Source organism: Camelus ferus, chromosome 13 (genome assembly GCF_009834535.1).
Source record: "Camelus ferus isolate YT-003-E chromosome 13, BCGSAC_Cfer_1.0, whole genome shotgun sequence".
In the NCBI taxonomy this organism is placed as follows: Eukaryota; Metazoa; Chordata; class Mammalia; order Artiodactyla; family Camelidae; genus Camelus; species Camelus ferus.
The window spans coordinates 38,851,407-38,875,172 of NC_045708.1; the positions used below are offsets into that span (position 1 = coordinate 38,851,407).

Genomic DNA, 23,766 nt, shown 5'->3' on the forward strand with positions numbered 1-23,766 from the left:
ACAAGGGTGCCGTTGCACTGTGTGACCTGATGAGAAACGTTTTGCCCTGCCTCCAGTCTTTGCTTGGTTAACATCTACACATCCTCCGAGATTTCAGTACCATTTCCTCCTCGTAGGGAAAGCCTCCCTTCGCCTCCCAGGACTCCCTTTACTCTTGTAGTCTCCTGTGCTAACATCGTATTGTTTGCTCATCTTTGCAGGCCTGTGAGTGCTTCCGAGGAGACGGATCAGGAATAGGGCCGCCCAGGGCTGGGCCCACAATAGTTGCTCACTGAAGGCTTATCAGTACAGTGATCAAGTTCTGGCTGTTTAAGCAGCATAAGCCAAATTCACTGCCCACCCAAGGTGGAACCTGTGACTTTGGCCTCACCACAATGGGACCCTTATAGACAATTGGAATGACTTACATCTGACTCATAATTATACACACACGCACACACATACACACAGAGTGTATTTATTGAATGGAAATCGTAATCAGGCTTTATACATGCAAAATCTCTAATTCTCAGAACAATCTAGCAAACTTGAGGTGATTATCCCCATTTTATAAACAGAAAGCTTAATTTAGTGTATGTGCAGGGTACTTTGGTTAAACATGTACCAGGAATGAATTGCAACTCACAAATTCAGGTGTACTAGTGTATTAACCACTTCTTATGTCCGATGTCAGATCCTCTTCGCTTCACCTGCCACTTTTTTCACCACCACTCATCTTATTCTGGCTTCAGCAGGTATAACCTAGGTGAGCTTCACCTCAAGTCCATACCTCAGGCTTCTCACTTTCTGCATCAGGGTTTGTGTCTTGATTCCTTGGGATCATGGGACTGCTGGGATGGTTCAGCACTGGGGCAGGTGCAACCCAGAAATGCAGAAGTGGGGAGCAGTTAATGCCTCATGGGACAAATCTTTGACCAATAGAGTCAACAACTGATGAATACCTGCTTCTCTCTTTTTCCCCTCAGATAGACTCTCCTCAGGTATTTCTTACAGCTTTCAAACTGTCTTGCAGGATCAAACAACCAAATGCCTTTGGAAGTAGTCAATTTGATAGTGCATCCTTGCAATGGCTCTCCTTCCTTCCCTGCTTTACAGCTCCCATCCTTCACTCCTGATCCTTGAACTCACACTTGCCAATAAAGTACTCACATGAGGTGAGGAACCCACACTAAGGCATGTTGGTACCAAGAATAGTCCCAGAAAGTAGCCCCCAGGATGGATTTTGGAACTGGACTGCTCATCAATCAGATGGCAACAACAACCCCATTGCTAGTGATAAGTGTGTAGGTGTTGGGGGGAGGTGATAACACCCAGACTATATATTTCTCCTCTTCGAAACAGAACTGAAAGTTATACTGATATATTAATTATAATGATATGTAAGTTTTGGCTCAAAATGAGACAAGAATCAAAGATAACTATACTGGTCTAACTAAAACAGTGATTCTCAACAGGGGACTATTTTGCTCCCAGGGGATACTTGGCAATGCCTGAAGACATTTTTGATTGTCACAACTTGTGGGACACTATGGGCCGGGGAGCTTCTAAACTTCCTACAACATGCAAAATAGGGGTAGGGGAATAGCTCAGTGGTAGAGAACATGCTTAGTGTGCACCAGGTCCTGGGCTCAATCCCCAGTACTGTCATAAAAATAAACAAATAAAAATAAAATAAAGACAAATAATTGTTTTTAAAATGTTAAAAAAAAAAATAAAAAGAAAGTCCCAACAACATGCAAGATAGCTCCTCAAAACAAAGAATTATCTAGTCCAAAACGTCAGTGCTATCAAGGTTGAAAAACTCTGAGCTCAAATGTTCAGGTTTCCTTAACTTATCTGCCAAATATAGAAGGGAAGGTGAGTCCATCTGATGATACTAATTAGACCTCTACTGCCGTGGGGGGAAATGAGCTGATGAGAGATAGAACCCACCCCACCCCACCTAGAGAGAATGGGGGAAGAATGAGGAGGGAGGGGAAGCCAAGGAGCAAGCCTTGCTTTGATGGACAGGGATGGGGTGGGGTGGGGGGTGAAGGGGACAGTCTGAAAAGCATGAGCCTTGGATAGATGCTGCATGTGATTCTGCTGGAGTCCTCTGGCTTTCTGCAGAGAGGAAAGCTGGCAACCACACAGCTAAGCCGCGCTCCAGAAAGTGTCTCCAACACTCCCGAGTGACACCCATCCTAGGGAGAAGGCTGTTGGTGCTGTGGGAGCATCTCACTGGCTCCGGGGGTTGCAAATGAGGGATGGGCAGTAGGTACTGCTTTACTCTTTTTCTTTTGGAGTCTCTAACAAACAAGCCTCTTTTCCTTTTTTTTTTTTCTTAATGTGTCTGCTAGTGTTAAGGGCTAAGGTTGTTTGAAACCCAAATGTGGGGCCAGAGCCATCCTGCAACAAACAGGACACAAAATTCATGTATGCCATATCCTGCAAAAATTATAAAATTTGTAGGCAAACCACATACATTTTAAAAGACAAAACAGGAGGCTTCAAAGACTTTGAAAACTCAGTGGGCTAGTCTCAGATACTCAGCAGTTACAGGTATTTGGGAATACAAGGTTGAGAAGTGTGACGTCGGGCCCTTTCCCTTAGCTCGGCCTGCATTCTGTTCATGCCCTGTCTGGTAGAAAGAGGTTAAGTGATTCGGCTTTGGTCATTCAGTGAGTGGAGCCAGGCCAGTGGTGTGCTAGAATATGCTCAATGAGAGCTGGTTGTCAAATTTTCAGGAATTCTGTGAGCCAGTTATTGAAACCTAACCATTATTAAAAATTAAATTATATCAATTTACAATTATGTAAATTTTATTAACAATTAAATAACTTATATTAACAATAGAGGTAATCATATTCAAAACATCACTTCCTCAATATTTCCCTACATTTCACTATCATCTGTGCTCTTGAGATGATGCCTGTTTTTACACACACAGTGTGCTTCTGAGGGCCTCTTCCCAACTCCACAAACACAGTGACATCACTTTGGTAGCTTAAAATCAGCAATTTGGAATTATTTACAACACAGAAATTAGAAAATGCTACATGTCTAGGGTTGATGTTTTTGCTTTGTTTGCTGTCTGGACTGAGGCGGACAATCTTTTTCTATAAAGGCCAGAATAGTAAATATTTTTAGCTGTGTGGACCACACAGTCTGTTGCAACTACTCAACTCTGCTGTTGTAGTACAAAAGCAGACATAGGCAAATGTATAAATGAATGGTCTGTGGTCCAATAAAACTTTATTTACAAAAATAGGCAGAGGGCCAGATTTGGCTCATAAGCCATGGTTTGCTGACCCCTGATCTAGGTTTAAGAAAATAATGAAGAAAATATTAAAGTGCAGATTAAATATAAAAGTATGTGTTATGACTATAGTTGTAGTATTGTGAATAACACAAAAAATTGAGGCAGTATTCTTTCAGTATTCAAAAACAAGTTCCTCACATCATGAACAAATAGTGAAATTTTGACATATATCTTCATTTTTTTCACTTTCATCTTCCTCCTTAACTTAAAGGAAAATTATTAACCAACATTCATGTCCAAACTGTCCTGTTCAGCAATTGCAAACATAGGTGAGCTACAGAAGCAAGAGTTTGGCAAAAATCAGTGAAAGCATCCTGTAAGAATCAACTGGCTATGTGGAATTAGCAATAAGGAATATTGGGTATTTTACTACTCTTGTAAATTGTTTACTGCATACTCTGTATAGCAGTAAAATGTATAATAAACTTACATATGGATATAGGTATATATTTTCCCCCCAGAGACCCAGTGACAATCTAGGAGAAAAGCTAGATAACCTTGAATTTGGTGATGACTTTTAGATAAAACACCAAAGTCACAATTCATGAAAAAAGAGTTAAGTTGGACTTCATTAAAATTAAAAACTTCTGCTCTGAAAAAAACATGGTCAAGAGACCGAGAAGACAAGCTACAGACCGGGAGAAAATATTTTGCAAAAGACATAGCTGATGGAGAACTATTGTCTAAAGTAAACAAAGAGCTCTTAAAACTCAATAACGAAAAAACGAACAATCTGATTTTAAAATGAGCAAAAGATTGGAACAGACATTTCACCAAAGAAAATATACAGATGGCAAATAAATATAAAAAAGATGCTCAACAACATATGTCATTAGGGAACTGCAAATTAAAACAAATGAGATACCACTACATACCTCTTCAAATGGCCAAAATTCAGAACACAGACTATATCAAACACTGGTGAGGACGTGGAACAACAGGAACTCTTATTCCTTGATGGTGGAAATATAAAATGGTGCATCCAGTTTGGAAGATAATTTGGCAATTTCTTACAACACTAATCATACTCTTAACATAAGATCCAGTAATTGTGTTCCTTGGTATTTACTCAAATGGGTTGAAAACTTAAGTCCATGAAAAAACACAGATGTTTATGGCAGCTGTCTTAGTCCATTCAGGCTGCAGAATATAACAGAATACCATAGACTGGCTAGATTATAAACAACAGAAATTTACTTCTCACAGTTTCGGAGGCGGGGAAGTCCAAGATCAAGGTACCAGTAGGTTCAGTGTCTAGTAAGTGTTCACTTCCTAGTGTCTAGATAGCCATCTTGTTGCATCCTGACACAGTGAAGGGGTAAGGGCTCTCTCTGGGGTCTCTCTTATAAGGGCACTAATCCTATTCATTAGGGCTCCACCCTAACTACCTAATCACCACACGAAGACCTCACTTCCAAATACCATCCTTAGGGATTATGTTTCAACATATGAATTTGGGGGGGACACAAACATTGAGTCTATAGCAGCAGCTTTATTCGTAACTGCCAAAATTTGGAAGCAACCAAGATGTAAGTGAATAGATAAATAAACTATGGTACATCCAGACAATGGAATATTATTCAATGCTAAAAAGAAATAAGCTATCAGTTCATGAGAAGACATGGAGGTTTCTTAAATGTGTATTACTAAGTGAAAGAAGCCAATCTGAAATGGCTACATACTGTATGATTCCAACTGTATGATACTCTGAAAAGGTAAAACTATGGAAATATCAAAAAGATGAATGGTTACCAGGGGAGAGGGAGGGATGAACAGGTGGCGCACAGAGGATTTTAGGGCAAGACTATCCTTTAAGATACCATAATGGTGGACGCATACCTTACAGATTTGTCAAAACCCACAGATTGTATAATACCAAGACTGAACTCTATGTAAGCTATGGAATTTTAGTGACAATGATTTGTTAATGCAGGTTCATCAGTTGTAACAAATGCACCACTCTGGTGGGATACGGATAGTGTGGGAGGCTGTGCATGTGTTGGGGCAGGAGGTACATGGGAACTCCCTGTACTTTTTGCTTAATTTGGCTGTGAACCTAAAACTGCTTGGGGGGAAAAAGCCTACTTAAAACAAACAGATGACAATAAGAAAAAACAAGTGAAACGAGGGATCTAGGATTGCTTTGTACCTGGCATATATACACAAGGGGTTATTACAGCTTGAAGAGACAGGTGCTTGTCCTTTGCAGACCCAGCAGGCGGCATTTACATTGAGATGCTCAGAAACAGAACATCTTTTGGAGCTGTTTTTTCTTTCTCTAAATAAGGTCAGTGTGCTAGAGGCCACGACTGACACCTTTTTGAAGGTGGCAGCTACTTTCATGTCATCCTTCCCTCTATCCGAACACACAGGTATGTAAATGCCTTGGGGAAGGGGGTGCACTTTAAAGCTTTGTGAATTAACTCCTTAGAGATTATTAACAGAACTGGCCTGAGGCTACTTCCACTCTCTGGATTTCAGTTTTCCGGCTTAAAAAAGAAAGTGGTTTTAGATGTTTTCTAAACCTCTTTCCAGCTCTGAGCTTCTATGATTTTTTCAGTTTCTCCAGCTGAGCCTTACTATCTCTGGATAGTAGTTCTTTGGACGTGTGGTTCCTTCCACCAGGACCACTGTCCCCACTTGCCTGATTTACTGCTTGCTCTTCTGTCTTTCTGGTTTCAGCACAGACATCACTTCCTTGGGGATGTCCTCTTGACCTCTCTAAACAGAATCAGCTGCCCTTTCTCCATGCTCCCATGGCCCCCACTCATCCTCTGTCTCTGTGTTTAACATACTAAATGGTAATTTTCTGTTTACTTGTCTCTTCCCCACTCTACACTACACCCCACTGAGAGCAGAGAGTGTTGTATTTATCACTCTACCCCTAGTGCTAAGGGAGGCGCAGTCCCAAATTTCCTTGGGGATGTCCCCAGCTCTGTCTCTGCCTGGGGAGCTTCCAGACCCAAGTCCTCTGGGGAGGGCTCTGCCTCCATAAACACTCAACCACCAGCTAGAAGCTGTGAGTGGGAAAAACATCTTTCATAGTTAAAGAACAACTTACATTATTAAAAGAATAATTAACATTAGTGTTCACTTGTAACAGAGCCTTTCTAAGGAGCCCCAGAGTCCTTTTAGGTGTGATCTTTTAAAGTCTTTATTTTTAAAAACTTATCAGAAGGAGAAACTTCAGAAGATCTGAAGTTTCCCAGTCCAAATATCTCTCAAAAGTGAAGACAAAGACTCAGAAACAATCATTAGAACAGACCTTTAGCCACTGGTTTGGAATTTTCCATTCCATTGACAGGAAGGCAAATACCTTCTGTCCTGACACCTTCCTCCTGTCCGGGTTGGCTACCGCGACCCTGCACCTTTGTCCAGCTCCGCCCCGTGTCACCTGGCGGTGGCCTCTCTGCCCACTGGCCTCAGAGCCAGCCCTGGCTGTGCCGAGATGGGGCTGTCCCTGCCAGGGCTATGGCTGAAGAGGCTCTGGGTGCTCTTTCAGGTGGCCCTGCACGTGGCCCTGGGCAAAGTGCTCCTGACACTGTTCCCCGGGAGAGTCAAGCAGGACATCCTGGCCATGAGTCAGAGGACTGGCATGGCCCAGAACCCCCACTTCTCCTATGAAAACTGGATCCCCACCTTCTTCAGCATCCAGTATTTCTGGTTCATCCTGAAGGTCCGTTGGCAGCGACTGGAGGACACGACCGAGCAAGGGGGTCTGGCCCCAGACTGCCCCGTGGTCCGCCTGTCAGGACAGAGGTGCAACATCTGGGACTTCATGCAAGGTCAGGGGGCTGAATCAAGCTTGAGGGGTGCTTGAGGAGGGTGGGCATGTGGGTTGAACAGGGCTGAATTCTACTACTCCAGCTGCTCCTGCTTCATGTCTTCTTCCTGCTTCCTGAAATGAGGATTTTTCCTGGGTTCTGTTTTTCTGAGTGGCATCACCACCTTCCCAGGCACTCAAACCACAGAGCAGGCACACTGGCCTTCAGCGCCTCCAGCAGCGCTCTTAACGCACAGTCCCTTCGTCTGGGCTGCTCTTCGCCCGCCTCTGCCTGGTCTACTCCTGTTCACCCTTCAGACTTCCGCTCAGTGACACTTCCTGAGATAAGGCAACCCCAGCTTCCCTGGACTAGGTTCCCCCCTCTTGTAGGCTTAACATCCTAAACTTTTCTTGATCACACATGTCCTGGTTTGGAATTATGTATGGGTATTTGATTAATGTCTGTCACCTTCACCAGCCTGCAAGCTCCGTGCAGGAGGAGACCCTGGCTCTCACCCAGCATCCCCCTGGCTGCCGCTGCTCATAGAAATTGCTCAGTAAATATTTGTTGAAGAGCTCTCTCTCTCTCTTCCAGGCAAACCAGCTCTATCTGTTTGGGCTCTAAAAGGACTCTCTGGGTCAGTTTTCTCTTTCTGTCCTCACAGCTGCTCTTCCTGCCAGGTTTTCCTTCTCCCTTCTTGTGAGTGGCTCTTCCCTCCCAACTTGTGAGTGGCTGCCAGATTACCCTTCCACAAGCACATCCCTGGCCAACAGGCACCCCAGCTCGGCAACCTCCAGCCACCCCAAACCCCTGCATTTGGGATGAAGCACAGGCTCAGCCTTGTGTCTTCCCTGAGCTGACTCTACTTTTGCATCCCAACTTCACCTGTAGGCTTCCCCTTGTGCCACTGCCTCCAGATGAGCTGCTGGTTCTTGGGCATCCCATGTGCTCTCCCTTCTCTTTGCCTTTGCTGATGTTGTTGGCTGTTCCCCTCTGTCACCAACATTCCAAGTCCCCCTCATCACCACAGTGCACAAATGACCTCTGTTTTCTCAATAAGCATTCACTAAGTGACCACTGATAATAAGAGCAATGAGAAAAACAACAAACCTTCCTGTGTGTCTGCCTCATGCCAAGAACTGTGATGCAACCAGGCCAATTTGCTGAATTTTGATCATCTAGCGACCAGTTCCATGAAAGCCAAACTTGCCTCGTGGCCAGTTGACAGGATTTGCTTGCTTATTTTAACTGTTCACTTTCTAGTGGGTCAGTTACATTTTAAAGACAGTTCTATTTGTCTCTGCTCCCTGCTGCTGTACTTGAAACTGAAGAAATGGAGAGAGAAGGGGTCTGAGAGAAAAAAGAAAACTCTAGTTTGTAAAATGGAGTTGGCTTTCAGTCCACTGGCCCAGAGTCCCTGAAATAACAGGTACTGATGATATCAACACAACTGGAAGATTTCATAACTGAGAGAGGAAGATGGTATAGTGGGAGAGAGAACCAGAAAGTCCTGGAAGAAGTAAGGTTGGGTAGGAAGGTGGTCAGGCGAAGGCTTCCTGGAGAAGAGGATAGTGAGCTGGTTGTCCAGGGACCTCAGGCTTGGGATGGGTGAGGACGAGGGGAGTGGTGAACAGAGCAGGAAGGAGGGGAAGAGCAGCAGAGGTCAGAGATGTAGAGGGACATCAATCAGTTTGGCCAGAGTAGGGTATGGGAGGCATGCAGGGATGAAGGATGAAGCTGGAAACATCACTAGGGATCAGAGCTTGCGGGGCTTTAGGTGTCTTAGCAAAGAGGGTAGCCTTTATCCTGAATGTACTGGTGAGTTCCAGAAGGGCTTTCAAGCAGGTAGTAAACATGATCAGTTCTGCTTCTTAGAAAGACATCCTGGAAGTGCTTTGGAAACACACCAGTCCACTAAATAGCTCTGCTGTATGCTTTAGGTATGAATCTGGGAACTCATTTTAGAGCCACAAACTGGAAGGTCTGGAAGATTCTTTACAGATAATCTAAAGCAACGCTTTCACTTTTCAGATGCAAAGGCCCTGAGAGGTAAAGGACTTGCTCAGAGTCACACAGAGCGTTCTTATGGTCAGAACCAGAACCTGAGCCCTCTGACTCTCAGCTAGTCTACTTTCTGTTACTGGGTAAAACAACAGAAGCTCAGAGAAATTCTCAGGCACCTCTTATCCTTTGAATGTACACGCACATGCACACACAGGACAGACACATGCTCTCAGACACACACACACCGCCAAACACTGATTAACTGACGTGGTAGAAGGCAAGTCTGGATGATTTGTTTTCTCCGTACCTGGCAGTTAGTCTGAAACTGGATTTATTTCAGCCCCCATTAAAAATCTTCTAAAATCTCCCCAAGTATATTTATGAGGGGTCATCTAGTAACTATAAATGGGCTTTCTCTGGTGGGAGAGCCTGGTGTGGAGGTTAATTTACTAGTTTGAGGATCAACCTGTAAATTAACCAATGATGGCTTCAAATCTAGAGCTACTACAGAGCTGTTTTCCCATTTATACAAACAAGTTGGACTTGACAGTGTTTGCCTGATGTTCTTGAAATGGTGTTCTCTGCACTGTGGCCTCTGGATGTGGCATAGTGCCAGCCCCCAGCACAGCCACCCCCTCAACACTTGTCCTTCCTCTCTCTGCTACCAGGAAAGCAGGGAACTAAGTTTAAACTTTGCACTCAAGCCTGATTGTTGCATCTAGCCACACTATAAATAATTAAACAAATGGCTCTGTTTCTTCCAAGGTCCTAATCAGTGGATGTTGAAATGTTTTATCCAATTAGAAACAATATTCCAGACAGCTAATATTTAGCACTGGTCCTGACCTTAAATTCCCTTGGTTCTTATCTAAAGGGTGACTCCCTGGGGTCACTGGAGGCCAGTGGCCAGCGACTTGGCCATAACTGATCTCTGAGCCTCCCCTGCTGAGGTCTGGGCATTCCTGTCACATGGGTGAGGATGCAACCAACAGGCACTGAGTTTCTCTCCTAGGGCCTCCTCTGAGGAAACCTGTGGGACAAGGACAAGGAGAACTTTGTATGTCCAGAGAAATTGGCCTGCTTTCTCCTCATGTACTGAAAAATAAAGAATATATAAGCAATTGTGTTTCTCCTTTTACTTGGCCACCTGGAATCTCAGAGTCAAATATTAGCTCAGGTGTAAAGAATGCTTGGCATCTATTCTATGCCTCCCGGAGGGGCATGATTTAAAAAATTTTTTGTTTAAAATTTTATTATACATGTAAGCTGCTTCAAATCCTTTGCAGAACAAGGTGAAGGAATAACTAACCAAACAAACCACAAGCAAGTTAAGATGCCCTGAACTCCCCTCCATCAACAAGTCCTATCAGTTCCACCTTTTCCCCTTCTCCACTGCACACACACTAGCTCAGACTCCCATTGTCTCTCATGTGGATTTATACAAGTCCCCCTAACTGCTTCGGCCCCACTTCCATTCTCACCCTCAGTCCTTTCTTCATTGAGTAGTGATCTTCAGGTGGAAACTGATCATTTTTCATCACACAGCCTATTGTAGTAGTCAGAGTTCTGGCTTGCAAGTAACAGAAACTCACTCTGGTTTTCTTAGCCACACATATATACATGTATAAAGGAATGTATTAGAAAGATGATGCAGTCTCCCCAGAATCAACCACAGCCGCTGGGCTTGGACCATCCTGTAGCATCAACAGTTGGGCCTGGAAACTGCTGTCACCGTGGTTGCCATGGGAATCCATCACCACTGTAGGACTCCACCATCTCTGATGAGGCACGACCATTGAGCTGTGGATGAATTCTACCATCTCAGTAACTCCAGGATCAAAGAGTTAGGAGGGTCTTTTTTTTTTTTTTTCTTTTTTTTTTTTTGGTGGGAAGGTCCAGTCAGCCCAGCCTGGGTCACTCACTGCCTATGCCCTGGCTTCTGGGAGCAAAGAACAGACATGGCCCTGATGTCTTCCACAGAGCAAGGCTGGGCACACAGCTACATCAACAGTACACAGAATAGGGAATTCCAAGTGGGAAGGCGGGTAAGAGGTTGGGCAGCCAAAATTGCAACCAATATCCACCATCCTTGTTTTATGTGTCCATAATGTCCCCTTGTACTTGGGAGAAAACCCAGGTTCTTTACTAAGGTCCCCATTGTGGGGTCCCCTCCTCTGCCCACCTCTTCACAGCTCAGGGAGGAGATGAGCACTAAGAACATAAGAACTTACATTCATTGAGCACCTATTATGGGCAAGCACTGTTTTAAGCCCTTATCTGTTTTAACTTATTTAAATCTCAGAACAATCCTAAAAGGTAAACATTGCTATTATGTCCATTTGTGGATGAGGAAATGGTGGTACTTTGAACGGAAAGAGCACCAAGTTGAGAACATAGAAACCAGAGTGTTAATTTTAACTCCTGCTGTGTGACAAGGAGCAAGTTTATAAATCGGGGGAAAAATCACCCACCTTGCAGCACATGAATCATATCAATGAGAGGATCAATGCGTGCCTGCCTTATGAACTGCATGAAAGGGACTCTCCTTGTCATCATTTTAATGATCACCCAGCGACTGCAAATGGTCCACTGAGACCATCTGATGGAATCCCCTCACTTTTGAGAGGAGCAAACTGGCTCCAGCCTCTGCTAAGCCTGCTCTCTAGCATTCCACCTCCAACCGTGCCCTGCATCCATCTTAGAGGGGAAATAAAGGTCATAAGAAATGAATTCAGGAGTGAAGATGATGCTTGCAAACGAAATGCTGTGTGTAGGTTATTGGTTGATGATGGTTCCATTTGTTTTAGGTAACAGGCCATTGGTGCTGAATTTTGGAAGTTGCACCTGACCTTCATTTATTTTCAAATTTGACCAGTTCAAGAGACTTATTGAAGATTTTAATTCCATAGCAGATTTTCTCATCATTTACATTGAAGAAGCACATGCATCAGGTAAAAAACATTCCCTCCCTCCAGCTCTTCCATCCCTCTTTCTCCCCTTTGCTCAAGGTTGAGGGTGGGGAGAAAAAAAGGAGAGAGAGGGAAAAATGGGAAAACTGAGAATTTAAAGAGGTTTAAAGAGCTCGCCCAAGAAACACAGCTGAGTATGTCAGGGAAGGCTTCCTGGAGGAGATGGTGTTAAGAGCAGTAGTTCTCAAGAGAGGGTGGTTTTGGTCCCACAGGGGACATTTGGCAATGTCTGAGACATTTTTGGTTGTCACAGATTGAAGGTGGGAGGATGCTACTGACATCTAGTGAGTAGAGGCCAGAGACGCTGCTCAACCCCTCACAACACACAGGGCAGCCTCCACAACAAAGAATTATCTAGCCCAAATTGTCAATAGTGCCAATGTTGGGAAGTCCTCTATCTGGGACCCTCGGTAAAAAGGGGGGCGGAGGAGGTATTTAGCTTGCAGGAAGTATGTGCCATGCCTGTGGGTCCTTCTGCCCGGCCTTTCTCTTATAGATGGCTGGGCTTTTAAGAATAACGTGGACATCAAGAATCACCAGAATCTCCAGGACCGCCTGCGGGCAGCCCACCTGCTGCTGGACAGAAGCCCCCAGTGCCCTGTGGTGGTGGACACAATGAAGAACCAGAGCAGCCAGCTCTACGCGGCGCTGCCCGAGAGGCTCTATGTGCTCCAGGAAGGCAGGATCCTGTATAAGGTGGTGTGGTGGGAAGGGGACCCAGGGAGGGCAAGGGCAGAGAGGGCTTGTATCAGGCAGACCAGATTCAAATCACTGCCCGGTCATTTATCAGCCACATGACTACAGGCAAGTCTTTCCCCTTCCTGGAGCTTCCATTTCCTTTTCTGCAAAATGGAGATGTTGGCCCCCACCTCAGAGGGAATGAAATAATGTATAAGAAAGTCCCTAGCATTTGGGTCAGAGCTGTAGCTTCCTGGCTACCTTCTGAACCCAGAAGACTGGCCCTGCCCTGGTTTGGTTTGAAGCTGAGAGACAGAGACTGTTGCTTCCTTTTCATAAACAATGCTCAGAGAAGGAAATTGACTTGCCCAAGGTCACACTGCACAGGCTCTGATTTCAATTCTAGAAGCCTCTGGATGGGATGGGCCAAAAGCGGGAGGGCCTCAAGCTACTGATCTCAGAGGGAGGCCTGAACCTGGGAGGAGGTGTAGACGCCAGCAAAGAACAAACTCTGCAGTTTGGAGCTGGAAATACTGAAGCAGGAATTTGAGGCAGGAATTCGAGGCAGGAATTGAGTCTAGGCTTCCTTTCTGGTGGTCGTGTCCCCCTTCAAGGCTTCAGCCTGGTCAGGGTGAGGGAGGTAAGCACAGCCTCTGACCCATGGGCACCATTAGCCTCCCCTGAGAGGACAGAAATGAAGTTTTATAGCTGCTGAAGGGATTTCGAGCCTTGGAGAGCACAGGAAGCCCAGCCATGTGGATACTCCTCTGCCCACGGGTCAAGCAGGTCCTAGTCATGCAGGGGAAACAAGCAACAACCTGCAGATGAACCCTCAGGGTGCTAAGGGTCACAGCACGAGGATTCGGTACTCCCTCCTTTCTCCCCCCTGTGACATGGCAGTAAGGTGGCACAGTTGAGACAAGCTTGGTACTGAGTCCTAACCTGGGTTAGGTCCTGTGCAAGTACCAGAAGCACAAGCAGGAGTTTAAAATGGCCCACACCTACTTCAAGGTGCTCACAGTCGGGGATAAGGAAGACAGGTGTCCCAGGTGCTGTGAGATGCGGAGCAGGGGTCGGCATATCTGTTCTATAAAGGACCAGAGAGTAAATACTTTCATCTTTGTGGGCCAAATTACCCCTGTCAAAACAATTCAGTTCTGCTGTTACAGCACAGAAGGGTGTGAGGCATCAGGACACACTTGGCTCTCAGACTGTAAATTTTCTGAACCCTGGGGAAGGGCAGGCTTCTCAGAGAAGGTGACAACGGCTTAGGCCTTAAGGGGTATGGAGGCAGCCACATGAGCATAGTGAGTGAATACCATTGCAAATATGGGGAAGAGGGTGAGCAGAGGCACTGAGGCATGTTAGGGCAGGATGCGAATGGAGAATTGGGGGCTTGCTGGTTAACAGGGGCTCATTCAGGCCCAGGGAGTTTGTCCTACATCTTAGGGCAAAAAGGAACCACTGAAGAGTTTTGAGCAGGGGAAAGGCATGATCAGATCTGTACTTTAGAAAGATCACTGCCTGTTGGGTAAAGAATGGACTGGAGGGGGCAGGGACTTGGGACTGGAGGTGAAGAGGGTTGAACTGAGGCCTTGGGATTGGAGAGGCAGAGGTGGTTCTGATGCAGAATGGGCAGAAGTTGACGTGAGCGGTGGAGAGGAAGATAAGGCCAGTCTGAAGGTCCAATTGTGAAAGAGAAGCTTATTGGTATAGAGCCTTTTTTCCTTTGGAAAACTATTCACTTTACTCACTCTGGTTTTCCTCCTACTTCTCTCTCCAGTCTTCCCATTAAATGTTGGTGCCACTCCACACACTGTCCCTGGGTGTACTCATCCACTTCCCAGGCGTCTGCCCTTGACTCCACCATCCTGAAAACTCCCACATACATATCACCAGCCCAAACCTCTCAACTCAGCTCCAGACCGACATATTCCTGCAAGTCGGGAATCTAACAATGCTGATTCATTTCTCTTGCAGGGTAAACCTGGTCCATGGAACTACCATCCAGAGGAAGTGCGTGCTGTTCTGGAAAAGCTCCACAGTTAATCTGGACAGATTCCCCCTGTTACAACAGGAGGGCTCCTCAAGGCTTGACTCGCCCCCTGACCCCATCACAGTTGATGTTTACGTCTTGATCTGTGTCCCCAGCTGTGAGCCCAGATTTTTCTGATCTAAGCAAACAACTGTTACAATGAGAAAATGAAGCCACAAGAAAGCTGGGTGTTAAGGTACAACTCCACACTGCCCCTGCGGTAGCAGACCATGTTCATTGTATGTTCATTTCATTCTTGCCAAAAGATTTAAAACAGAGGGTGGTGCTGGTGATGAGGGGTGGGTTTCCATAGTAATATATCTTCAATTCTACTGTAGAAGAAGAGAGTACTCACTTTACCATCTTTGAATTTATTTCATAGAAATCTGGCTCTCTGAACCTGGGAATCTTCCACCATCTTCCCTTATCAAAAGTCACTTGTGGGAAGGACTGGCTTCCTGAAAACATTATAACTTTGACCAAACTAGGATAACAGGCACCTCAAAGCTGTCATTCAGTTTTACAGACGCTCGTATTTGAAATTCTGTTTCTCTGATTTCTTCACAAGTCTCTTAACTGTCATTTGTGTTAGATGACATCAGACTAATGGATAACCACTGGTATTGATCTGTTTTAACTCTGCTTCTTTTCATATTTGTTTATGACGGCCACAGCCTAAAGTACACACAGCTGTGGCTCGATTTGAAAGAAAATGTTTTAAGATGCAGCAAGCTAATACAGAATGATTAAAACGTATCAGGCTATTTTGGTGGCTTCAGTGTCATCTTTACATTGTCTTTGCTAATTAGTGTCAGCCTGTTCTATGTTTTATGATAGACCAATGTAATCTCTTCAGCAAAAATACCATATGCTGGAATGCCCTCCTTTGGTGGAAAGAACACTTGGTCTCTATGTATTACTATACTAACAATGTTTTGCCTTGTGAACTGCTAGAGAACAGTCATGTTGGAATCAAACTGCATTTACAACATGGCATAAAAGCATGGGCTTGGGAGATATTTTTCTAACATGAAAACACCTTCTCCTTGGCTCTGCCTTATTTGTTACAATGGTATTATTAATGTTGCTATTTTACTCTTTTAAAAATTGTTATTATTGATCATCTATCAGGCACAAGCACTTTCAGATATGTAATCTTATTTAATTTCTATATATTTCAAAGAGGAGATTATTAGCCCCATTTTACAGATGAGGAAAACAAGGCTTGGAGTTAAGTAACTTGTGGAAGGTCTGGGAAGGTTATCTCCAACTTCAAACCAGAGTCCCAGCTCTGCTCCCTGCTGGCTGTGTGACTGTGGTTAAGCTGCTTTGGTATATTAAACTATGAAACAGTATATCAGCAGTGCCTACCCTACAGAGGATTGTGAGTAAAGCACTCTGAACTGTGCCTGGCTTGGAGAAAATGCCATCAAAGTGCTGGCTGTTATTGTTACCAACATTATTGTTCCCCAACTGCCTCCTTGGGTCCCCTTTTTAGGGGCTAGCGGATGGAAAAAAGACAGGACAGTAGGAACACTGAATAAGGATTCTTCATCCTACCAAAACGACTGACCAATACTGGTGTGAGTTTGTGAGGGTACACTGAGAACGAACAGCTGTGAAATGGTGGGGCTAAAGCACAGCTGAGCACTGTTCTTCCAAAGTACTAAATTCCACAAAAGGAGGCAGAGTATGAGGCCATGCACCTCTGAATCACTTCTCGAATGATCCTTCAATTCATGTCTATAAATGCACAGAAACCTCTCAGTTTTAAATAATAGTAGCTGGAACTGAGGAGTTTTCAGAAAGCTAAATTGATCCCAAACATTCCAATTCAATTCTCTTCAATGTAATGCTTCAGGGATTAACTGAGAACTGATTCTTTTCTGGTTTCTGAGTGATGCAAAGATGGACAAAGTCCAGCAGCTTAACCTCCTGGGGTGGAGGTGGGGGACATACACTGCAATATAACTGATTCAAGGTGGAATACTATGGCTTAGAGCTGAGGTAAAGACTAAATGCTTAGAGAGCACAGAGGAGACAGCAATCCCTCTGAGCTGGATGGGTCTGGGAAAACTTTATGGAGGTGATGGCCTCTGGGCTTCATCTTCAAATATGCCTAGTACATCCATAATCTGGAAGCCTGGAAAGCATGGGAAGGGAGAAGGTCATTTAAGTGGTCTAAATAACACAGGCAAAGGTGGAAAAAAAGAACCTGCCCAGCAGACTGCAAGAGGTTTGAACGCAATTCTGATTCATGATGAAGAAAGGGATTTTCTCTTTGAAGGTGACCTCTCTGGGTCTCGGTATCAAGAATGAACCAATTCTGCTTGGCTAACATTGCAAAGTATGACTAAGAGAAAGAAGCTTCTTAATATGTCCTGTCCCACTCCGAACACAGTTTGCATTCAGAACATCAACTCATTTATGTTGTTTTGTTTTTTGGAAGGGGAGGTAACTGGGTTTATTTATTCATTTTTAATGGAGGTACTGGGGATTGAACCCAGGGCCTTGTGCATGCCAAGTACATACTCTACCACTGAGCTATACCCTCTCCCAGAATATTTGAAGAAGATGCACAACATGTCTGTCTGCTCTCGACAAGAGGGTTTACCTTTAGTTCACCTCTTCTCTAAGGGTGATGCCCTTTGTGGTACCTGGCTTTATGTGGGGCTCTGCGCCTATGCCCATTCTGGCTTATACAAGACATTGCCTTATGTGCCTGGCAGGAGGTGCAGGAAACCCAGACTCTGACTGTCAGGAATTGGCAGATGCCCCCAGAATGGCCCAGTGACTTGAATGCTTGATCACCTCCCCAGAGTCAGGCTCTCAATTTGTTCCTGGCCACAGACAATTTTGTTTCTGGTAAGCTCAGCCATTAATTTCAAAAGATGTATTAAAATGTTTTATCCAGGACTGTTAGGTATTCAACTGAGGAAGGATTCCAGGATACCTAATTGGCTGTAAAGATGACATCACTGAAAGTCTCAAGTATGCAGTTTTTTGAAGAAGGGCACACGGATCCTGTAGCTCTTTGAAGTCTTATGTGCTTGCAAACAACCAGCTACCTGTCTTTAAGCCTGAAGGATACCTGGTTGGGTTTCAGTCCCTTTACCTCAGAGATTTGTGGACACCACTGTTGTCTAGCAGTCATGAGAGGAAAAGTCTGAGGCCAGCCTAATTTATTTTCCCTAGATTTTAATTGCTTTTATTCTGTCTGAAAGCCTGTCCAATTCTTTCTTCATATTTGAAGTTCAGTAACTTCCCCAAGACATAGTCCAGGGTTGATTGTTCTACATCAAAATTTCTTTGGAATACTGCTATGGTCTGAATGTTTGTGTCCTCTCAAAATTCACATGTTAAATCTTTAAGCCCAATGTCATAGTGTAAGGAGGTGGGGCTTTTGGGAAGTGACTAGGTCTTGAGGGTGGAGTCATCATGGATGGGATGGGTGCTCTTATAATAGAGGCTCCAGTGAGCTGGCTTGCCCTCTTCCACCATCCAAGGACTCAAGAAGTCTGTAACCCTGGAATAAAGCCCCCAACCAACCTTGCTGACATCTTGATTTCAGAGTTCAGCCTCCAGAACTGTAAGAAACAAATTTCCATTGTCTACAGGCCACCTAGGCTATGGTATTCTTGTTATAGTGGCCCAAACTAAGGTAAATAAAATATCCTCTTTTGATCTTAAGACTTCTTTTTTTTATTTTAACTTTGCCTTCTTTTTTATTGAAGTACAGTCAGTTTACAATGTTGTGCCAATTTCTGGTGTACGGCATAATGTTTCCATCATACATGTACATACACATACTCGTTTTCACATTCCTCTTCATTATAGATTACAAGATATTGAATATAGTTCCCTCTGCTATACAGTAGAAACTTGTTGTTTATCTATTTTATATATAGTAATTAGCATCTACAAATCTCGAACTCCCAATTTATCCCTTCCCACCCTCTTCCCCCCTGGTAACCATAAGTTTGTTCTCTATGTCTGTGAATCTGTTTCTGTTTTGTAAATAAGTTTATTTGTCCCTTTTTTTTTCCAGATTCCACATATAAGCAATATCATATAGTATTTTCTTTTCTCTTTCTGGCTTACTTCACTTAGAATGATGATCTCCAGGTCCACCCATGTTGCTGCAAATGGCATTATTTTATTCTTTCTTAAGGCTGAGTAGTATTCCATTGTATAAATACACCACAACTTCTTTATCCATTCACCTGTTGATGGACATTTAAGTTGTTTCCTTGTCTTGGCTATTGTAAATAGTGCTGCTGTGAACAATGGGGTGCATGTGTCTTTTTGAGTTATAGTTTTCTCAGAATATGTCCAGGAGTGGGATTGCTGGATCATATGGTAAGTCTATTTTTAGTTTTTTAAGGAACTTCCATTCCTGTCCTCCATAGTGGCTGCACCAATTTACATTCCCACCAACAGTGTAGGAGGGTTCCTTTTTCAGCACACTCTCTCCAGCATTTATCATTTGTAGACTTTTTAATGATGGCCATTCTGACTAGTATGAGGTAATACCTCATTGTAGCTTTGATTTCATTTCTCTGATAATTTGAGCATCTTTTCATGTGCTTATTGGCCATCTGTATGTCTTCTTTGGAGAGATGTCTATCTAGGTCTTCTGCCCATTTTTTTTATTGTATTGCATGTTTTCTGACATTAAGCTGTATGGGCTGTTTGTATACTTTGGAAATTAGTCCCTTGTCAATTCCATCATTTGCAAATATTTTCTCCCATCCTGTGGGTTGTCTTTTTGTTTTGTTGATGATATCCTTAGCTGTGCAAAAGCTTTTAAGTTTAATTAGGTCCCATTTGTTTATTTTTCTTTTATTTCCATTACTCTAGGAGCTGGCTTGAAAAAAAAATTGCCATGATTTATGTCAAAGAGTGTTCTGCCTATGTTTTCCTCTAGGAGTTATATAAGGACTTCTTATTTTTAAATTTCAGTGACATTTTCTTCTGTTGCCTTGAACTTCATTTCTGTGGCATTAGTTTACTCAGAAACTATAATTATTGGTGTGTTGTAGCCCCTTTTCTTCCATGACTGTATCTTCTCTATAACTATTTAAAAAATCTTTGTTCTTTTGGATTCTAAGTTGTGATTTTTCTCTTCTCTTCTCTGATCCTGATTCTCCCTAATTTGGGTTTATTATTGTTCCAGAAATGGCTTGTTGGTTCTCACTCTTTTCCACTCTCCTCTGGATTTTAGGGAGCTAGAAGCCTGAACCTTGCATCCTAGTTAGGTTCTGCCCATGGGAAGCACTGGTAGAGATTAGAAGGCAGGTGGAAGGGGGAAGCCCTTCTCCATGTCTGGCTGTAGGGAGTGCAGGAGACTGTGCGTTGTAGCTGCTTCAGGACCACCAGCCATGAGGTGGAGTGGCTTCTGTTCAGAGGCAGTGATGGTGCGTCCACTGGTCAACAAACAGTGTGGCCCATGGGTTCCAGCACTGGGTTACTTTCCTGTCTCCTGTTTGTTTTCCCAGCCTTTTCAACGCTTTCTTTGTAACAAATTCCCTGTGTTATTTCTCTCACAGCTTTAACTATATATCTAGATTGATTACAGTTTTCCTAACTGAACACTGACTGCTGCAAGTACTACCATCATTCCTTTGCTTCTTATGTGGCTTTCACCTCGGATACAGTTAACACTCTTATTTTTCTCTTCCATTTCTTTTCTTAGCTCTGCCAACTCACTTTTCATCTTGTGTCTCATTTTTTCTTTAAATCTTTGTATCTCTTCTTTGAGCTCCTTTTGTCTTTTTGAGAGATAGCTATGGGTCTCCATTCTTGATGTGTTCTTTGTGTAATTTCTCTTGCAACAAATGTTCTGTAACTGCCCTATTTTTCTGTTTCCCCCTCCCCTGCATCTTTCTGTTTTACAGTTTCTAGTCATAGGTCCCTATAGCACAGTGGCTCTCAACTTTAGCATGTGTCAAAATCACCTGGAGGGCTTGCTGAATCACAGATTGATGGGTCCCACCCCTAGAGTTTCTGACTCAGTGGATCTGGGGCTGGATTAGGGAATTTGCATTTCTAACAAGTTCTCAGATGAGGAAGAGGAGGATGCTGTTCCAGGGACCCCACTTTGAGAACTACTGCTCTATAGTTGCTATTAGTTTTCTGCTGAGATCCCCTTTCCAAGCCAATGCAACCATCTGCCAGCCGCTCTAAGTGTTGGCTGTTAATGGCTCACAGGTGTCCCTTTGCCTGAGCATTGCCCTAAGTGACAGGAGCTTTATTACCCAGCAATGCCTGAGAGTTTGTTCCCCCGAGGGTGGCCCATGGCCAATTACTGATGGATTTGGCAACACGAAGACCTGGTCCCTTGCCTCAAGGTTGGGGAGCATACCTCTCTGGTGATATTCATGCTCCAGAGCTCCCCATGGGATGAGGCTGAGGCCAGACTTCATCTGAAGCCATCTCTGATTAACTTTCTCCCCTGACCTATCCTGCTTCCTGAGAGCACTCCCTCAGTAAATCACTCTTACAAGAATTCCTCTCTAAAGCTCTATTTTTCGAAACCCTGATCTAAAGCAATCCCCTTCCAGGTCTTTTCTGATTACTCTTCTTTAATAGGGCTTGTTATTTGCTGAAACAAGTATAGAAGGATGAAGAGTAAGCTGGGGCAATCTGCAACTTTGATTTAGATTAGTTGTCTTAAATACCCTCATTAAGTTTATTATTTCCTTTGTGATAGGACTCCTAGAAATCCTCTTCAGTCACACTGGTTTGGTTACCTTCTCACCACCTGCTATGGACTTAATTATGCACCCCCCGTTCATATTTTTTGTTTTTATTTATTTGTTTTTGTTTTAGGGGGAGGTAATTTGGTTTGTTTGTTTCATTGGTTGGTTGGTTTTTGATGGAGGTACTGGGGATTGAACCCAGGACCTCATGCATGCTAAGCACATGCTATACCCTTCCCCGACTCCCAATTCATATGTTGAAACCCTAAGCCCCAATGTGACTGTATTTGGAGACAGGACATATAAGGACATAATTAAGGTTATATGAGTTCATAAGGGATGGGGCCCTGATACCATAGAATTAATGTCCTTTAAGAAGAGACACCAGGGAGCACTCTCTCTCTCTCCCTCTATTTGCACAAAGAAGAGGTTATGAGAGCACAGAGCAAGACAATGGCCACCTACAAGCCAGGAAGAGACATTACACCAGAAATCCAGCAGGCTGGCACCTTAATCTTGGACTTTCAGCCTTCAGAACTGTGAGAAAATAAGGCCTGTTGTTTAAGTCACTCAGTCCACGGTATTTTGTTACGGCAGCCTGAGCTACCTAGCACACCCTCCTTCACCATGCTTTCCCTCCAGCAGTCTCCTCCGGTGTATCTTGCCTGGTTTCTCCTTCAGCTCAATCTCCCCTGCCTTTGAATGATTAACCTGAGCCCTATGGGAACCCACCTAAAGCCACCTGTAGACCAAGACTGCTTCAATCTAGTCAAAGGATTGTTGGATAAGACTTTCAGAACTGTGACATGTTTAAGAAAATGTCTAGCTCTGGGAGAGCATGTCATTCTCAGCTTCTACCTTCACCAAATCCTGATTTCACTGTATTTAGTGAGTATGCTTCCCAGTTAGACGGTTGTAACTACTTTCTTGAAGAGAAAACTTTTTTCTTTCTCTTTATAATCTTTTTTATTGTAAATAATAACTTTTGAGAGAGGGGAGTAAAAATTCCTTCTCTCCACTATCTTTAACCACAAGTAACCATTCTATGTTTATATGTGATTTGTATAAAGTATGATATATGATGTCTGTATGTATCACACTTACTAATCTATGGATGCATAGACTTTTCCAGTTTCCCATCTTGTAAAAACAACATTGCTAGAAGTCTTTGTCCATTTGTCACTTATCTGATTGTTAGAATAGATTCCTAGAAATGGAATCTCTGCCTCAAAGGCTATACATGTGTTTAAAACTTTGATGTAGTCTGCCATGTACTAGTTTTTAGAAGGCTTGCTACCAGGGTCAAGCTACAAAGGGCTGTTGGAACAACACCTAGAAGGTAAAGTTCCCAAAAGATGCCTGAGATGTAACACAACGCAATGCTTTTTTTCACAAGTCTGTATAAACAAGTGATAGACACAATTTTCATCTATATAATATGTCGTTGCCTTGCTTGAGTACATAGTTAAAAGGTTACTAGATTTTTTATTTTTCAATCCATCCCTTTTAAAAAAATTCTGATTGGTTGTTTAACTTTATGCAAGATATTGTGATAAGCACTGGCTCAGAGTAAGTGATCCAAAAATGTATACATCATTAGCTAGCTTTATTAAAAACTCCTCAAGGATTTTACAGTATAAAGAGATACACAGACATGCAAATAAATGAACAAAATTAATTTATTTAATCAACAAATATTTATGGAAAATCTACTATGAGCCAGGCACTGTTCTAAGTCCTGAGGATACAGTCATGAGCAAAAGCAAAAAAACTCCCTGCCCGGTGGAACTTACACTCTAGTGAAGGAGAGAGACAATAAACATGATAATATAGGAAAAATAAGACGAAATAGATAGTGATAAGCAGGGCTGTCCCTAAAAGGGCATGGGAGCCAAGGGCAATTCATTCAATTGAGCCCCCTATCCAAGATATTCACACTGAAAGGAGGCTGTACTGCCTCATCTTTCACGGCATGCTTGGGATATCATTAAAGGAAAAAGAATCCAAGTTGAATTTTAGTGGTAGTGAGAAAAGAGGAGTAAGGTACAAGAACCCCTGAAGCACAGGACACAGGGTGGCTACATCTACTGCCTCATCCCAGGGTTGGGGGTCGCGGCTGGTGGTGAGGGTAGGGAGACACTATAACTTTAGATACAGTGAGGAAGGCCTCACTGCAAAGCAGATTTTAAGTAAGGATCCAAAGTCAATGAGGCAGCTAGCTGTATAGCTACCTAAGGAAAGGGCCTTCCAGGCAGATGAATTAGCAAATTCAAAGGTCTGGATCACACAGCACAGTGGCAGTCAGGAATCAGCG

At 43.5% G+C, this 23,766-nt stretch overlaps 2 protein-coding genes across 2 annotated transcripts in view; one reads left to right on the forward strand and one right to left on the reverse strand.

The window, feature by feature from the left end:
• Positions 1 to 441: 441 nt before the first annotated feature.
• HSPB11 (heat shock protein family B (small) member 11) overlaps positions 442 to 23,766 on the reverse strand; it is a 49,276-nt gene continuing 25,951 nt past the window's right edge. The window contains exon 7 of the transcript XR_004325031.1: positions 442 to 846. The gene's annotated coding sequence lies outside the window, so the exon portion shown is untranslated. The remainder of the gene's footprint in view (positions 847 to 23,766) is intronic.
• DIO1 (iodothyronine deiodinase 1) lies at positions 6,668 to 15,515 on the forward strand. The gene is made up of 4 exons (XM_006180138.3): positions 6,668 to 7,086; positions 11,877 to 12,020; positions 12,535 to 12,734; positions 14,697 to 15,515. Exons 1-4 carry the CDS (start codon positions 6,750 to 6,752, stop codon positions 14,763 to 14,765), a joined length of 750 nt encoding a protein of 249 aa, XP_006180200.2. The 5' UTR covers positions 6,668 to 6,749; the 3' UTR covers positions 14,766 to 15,515.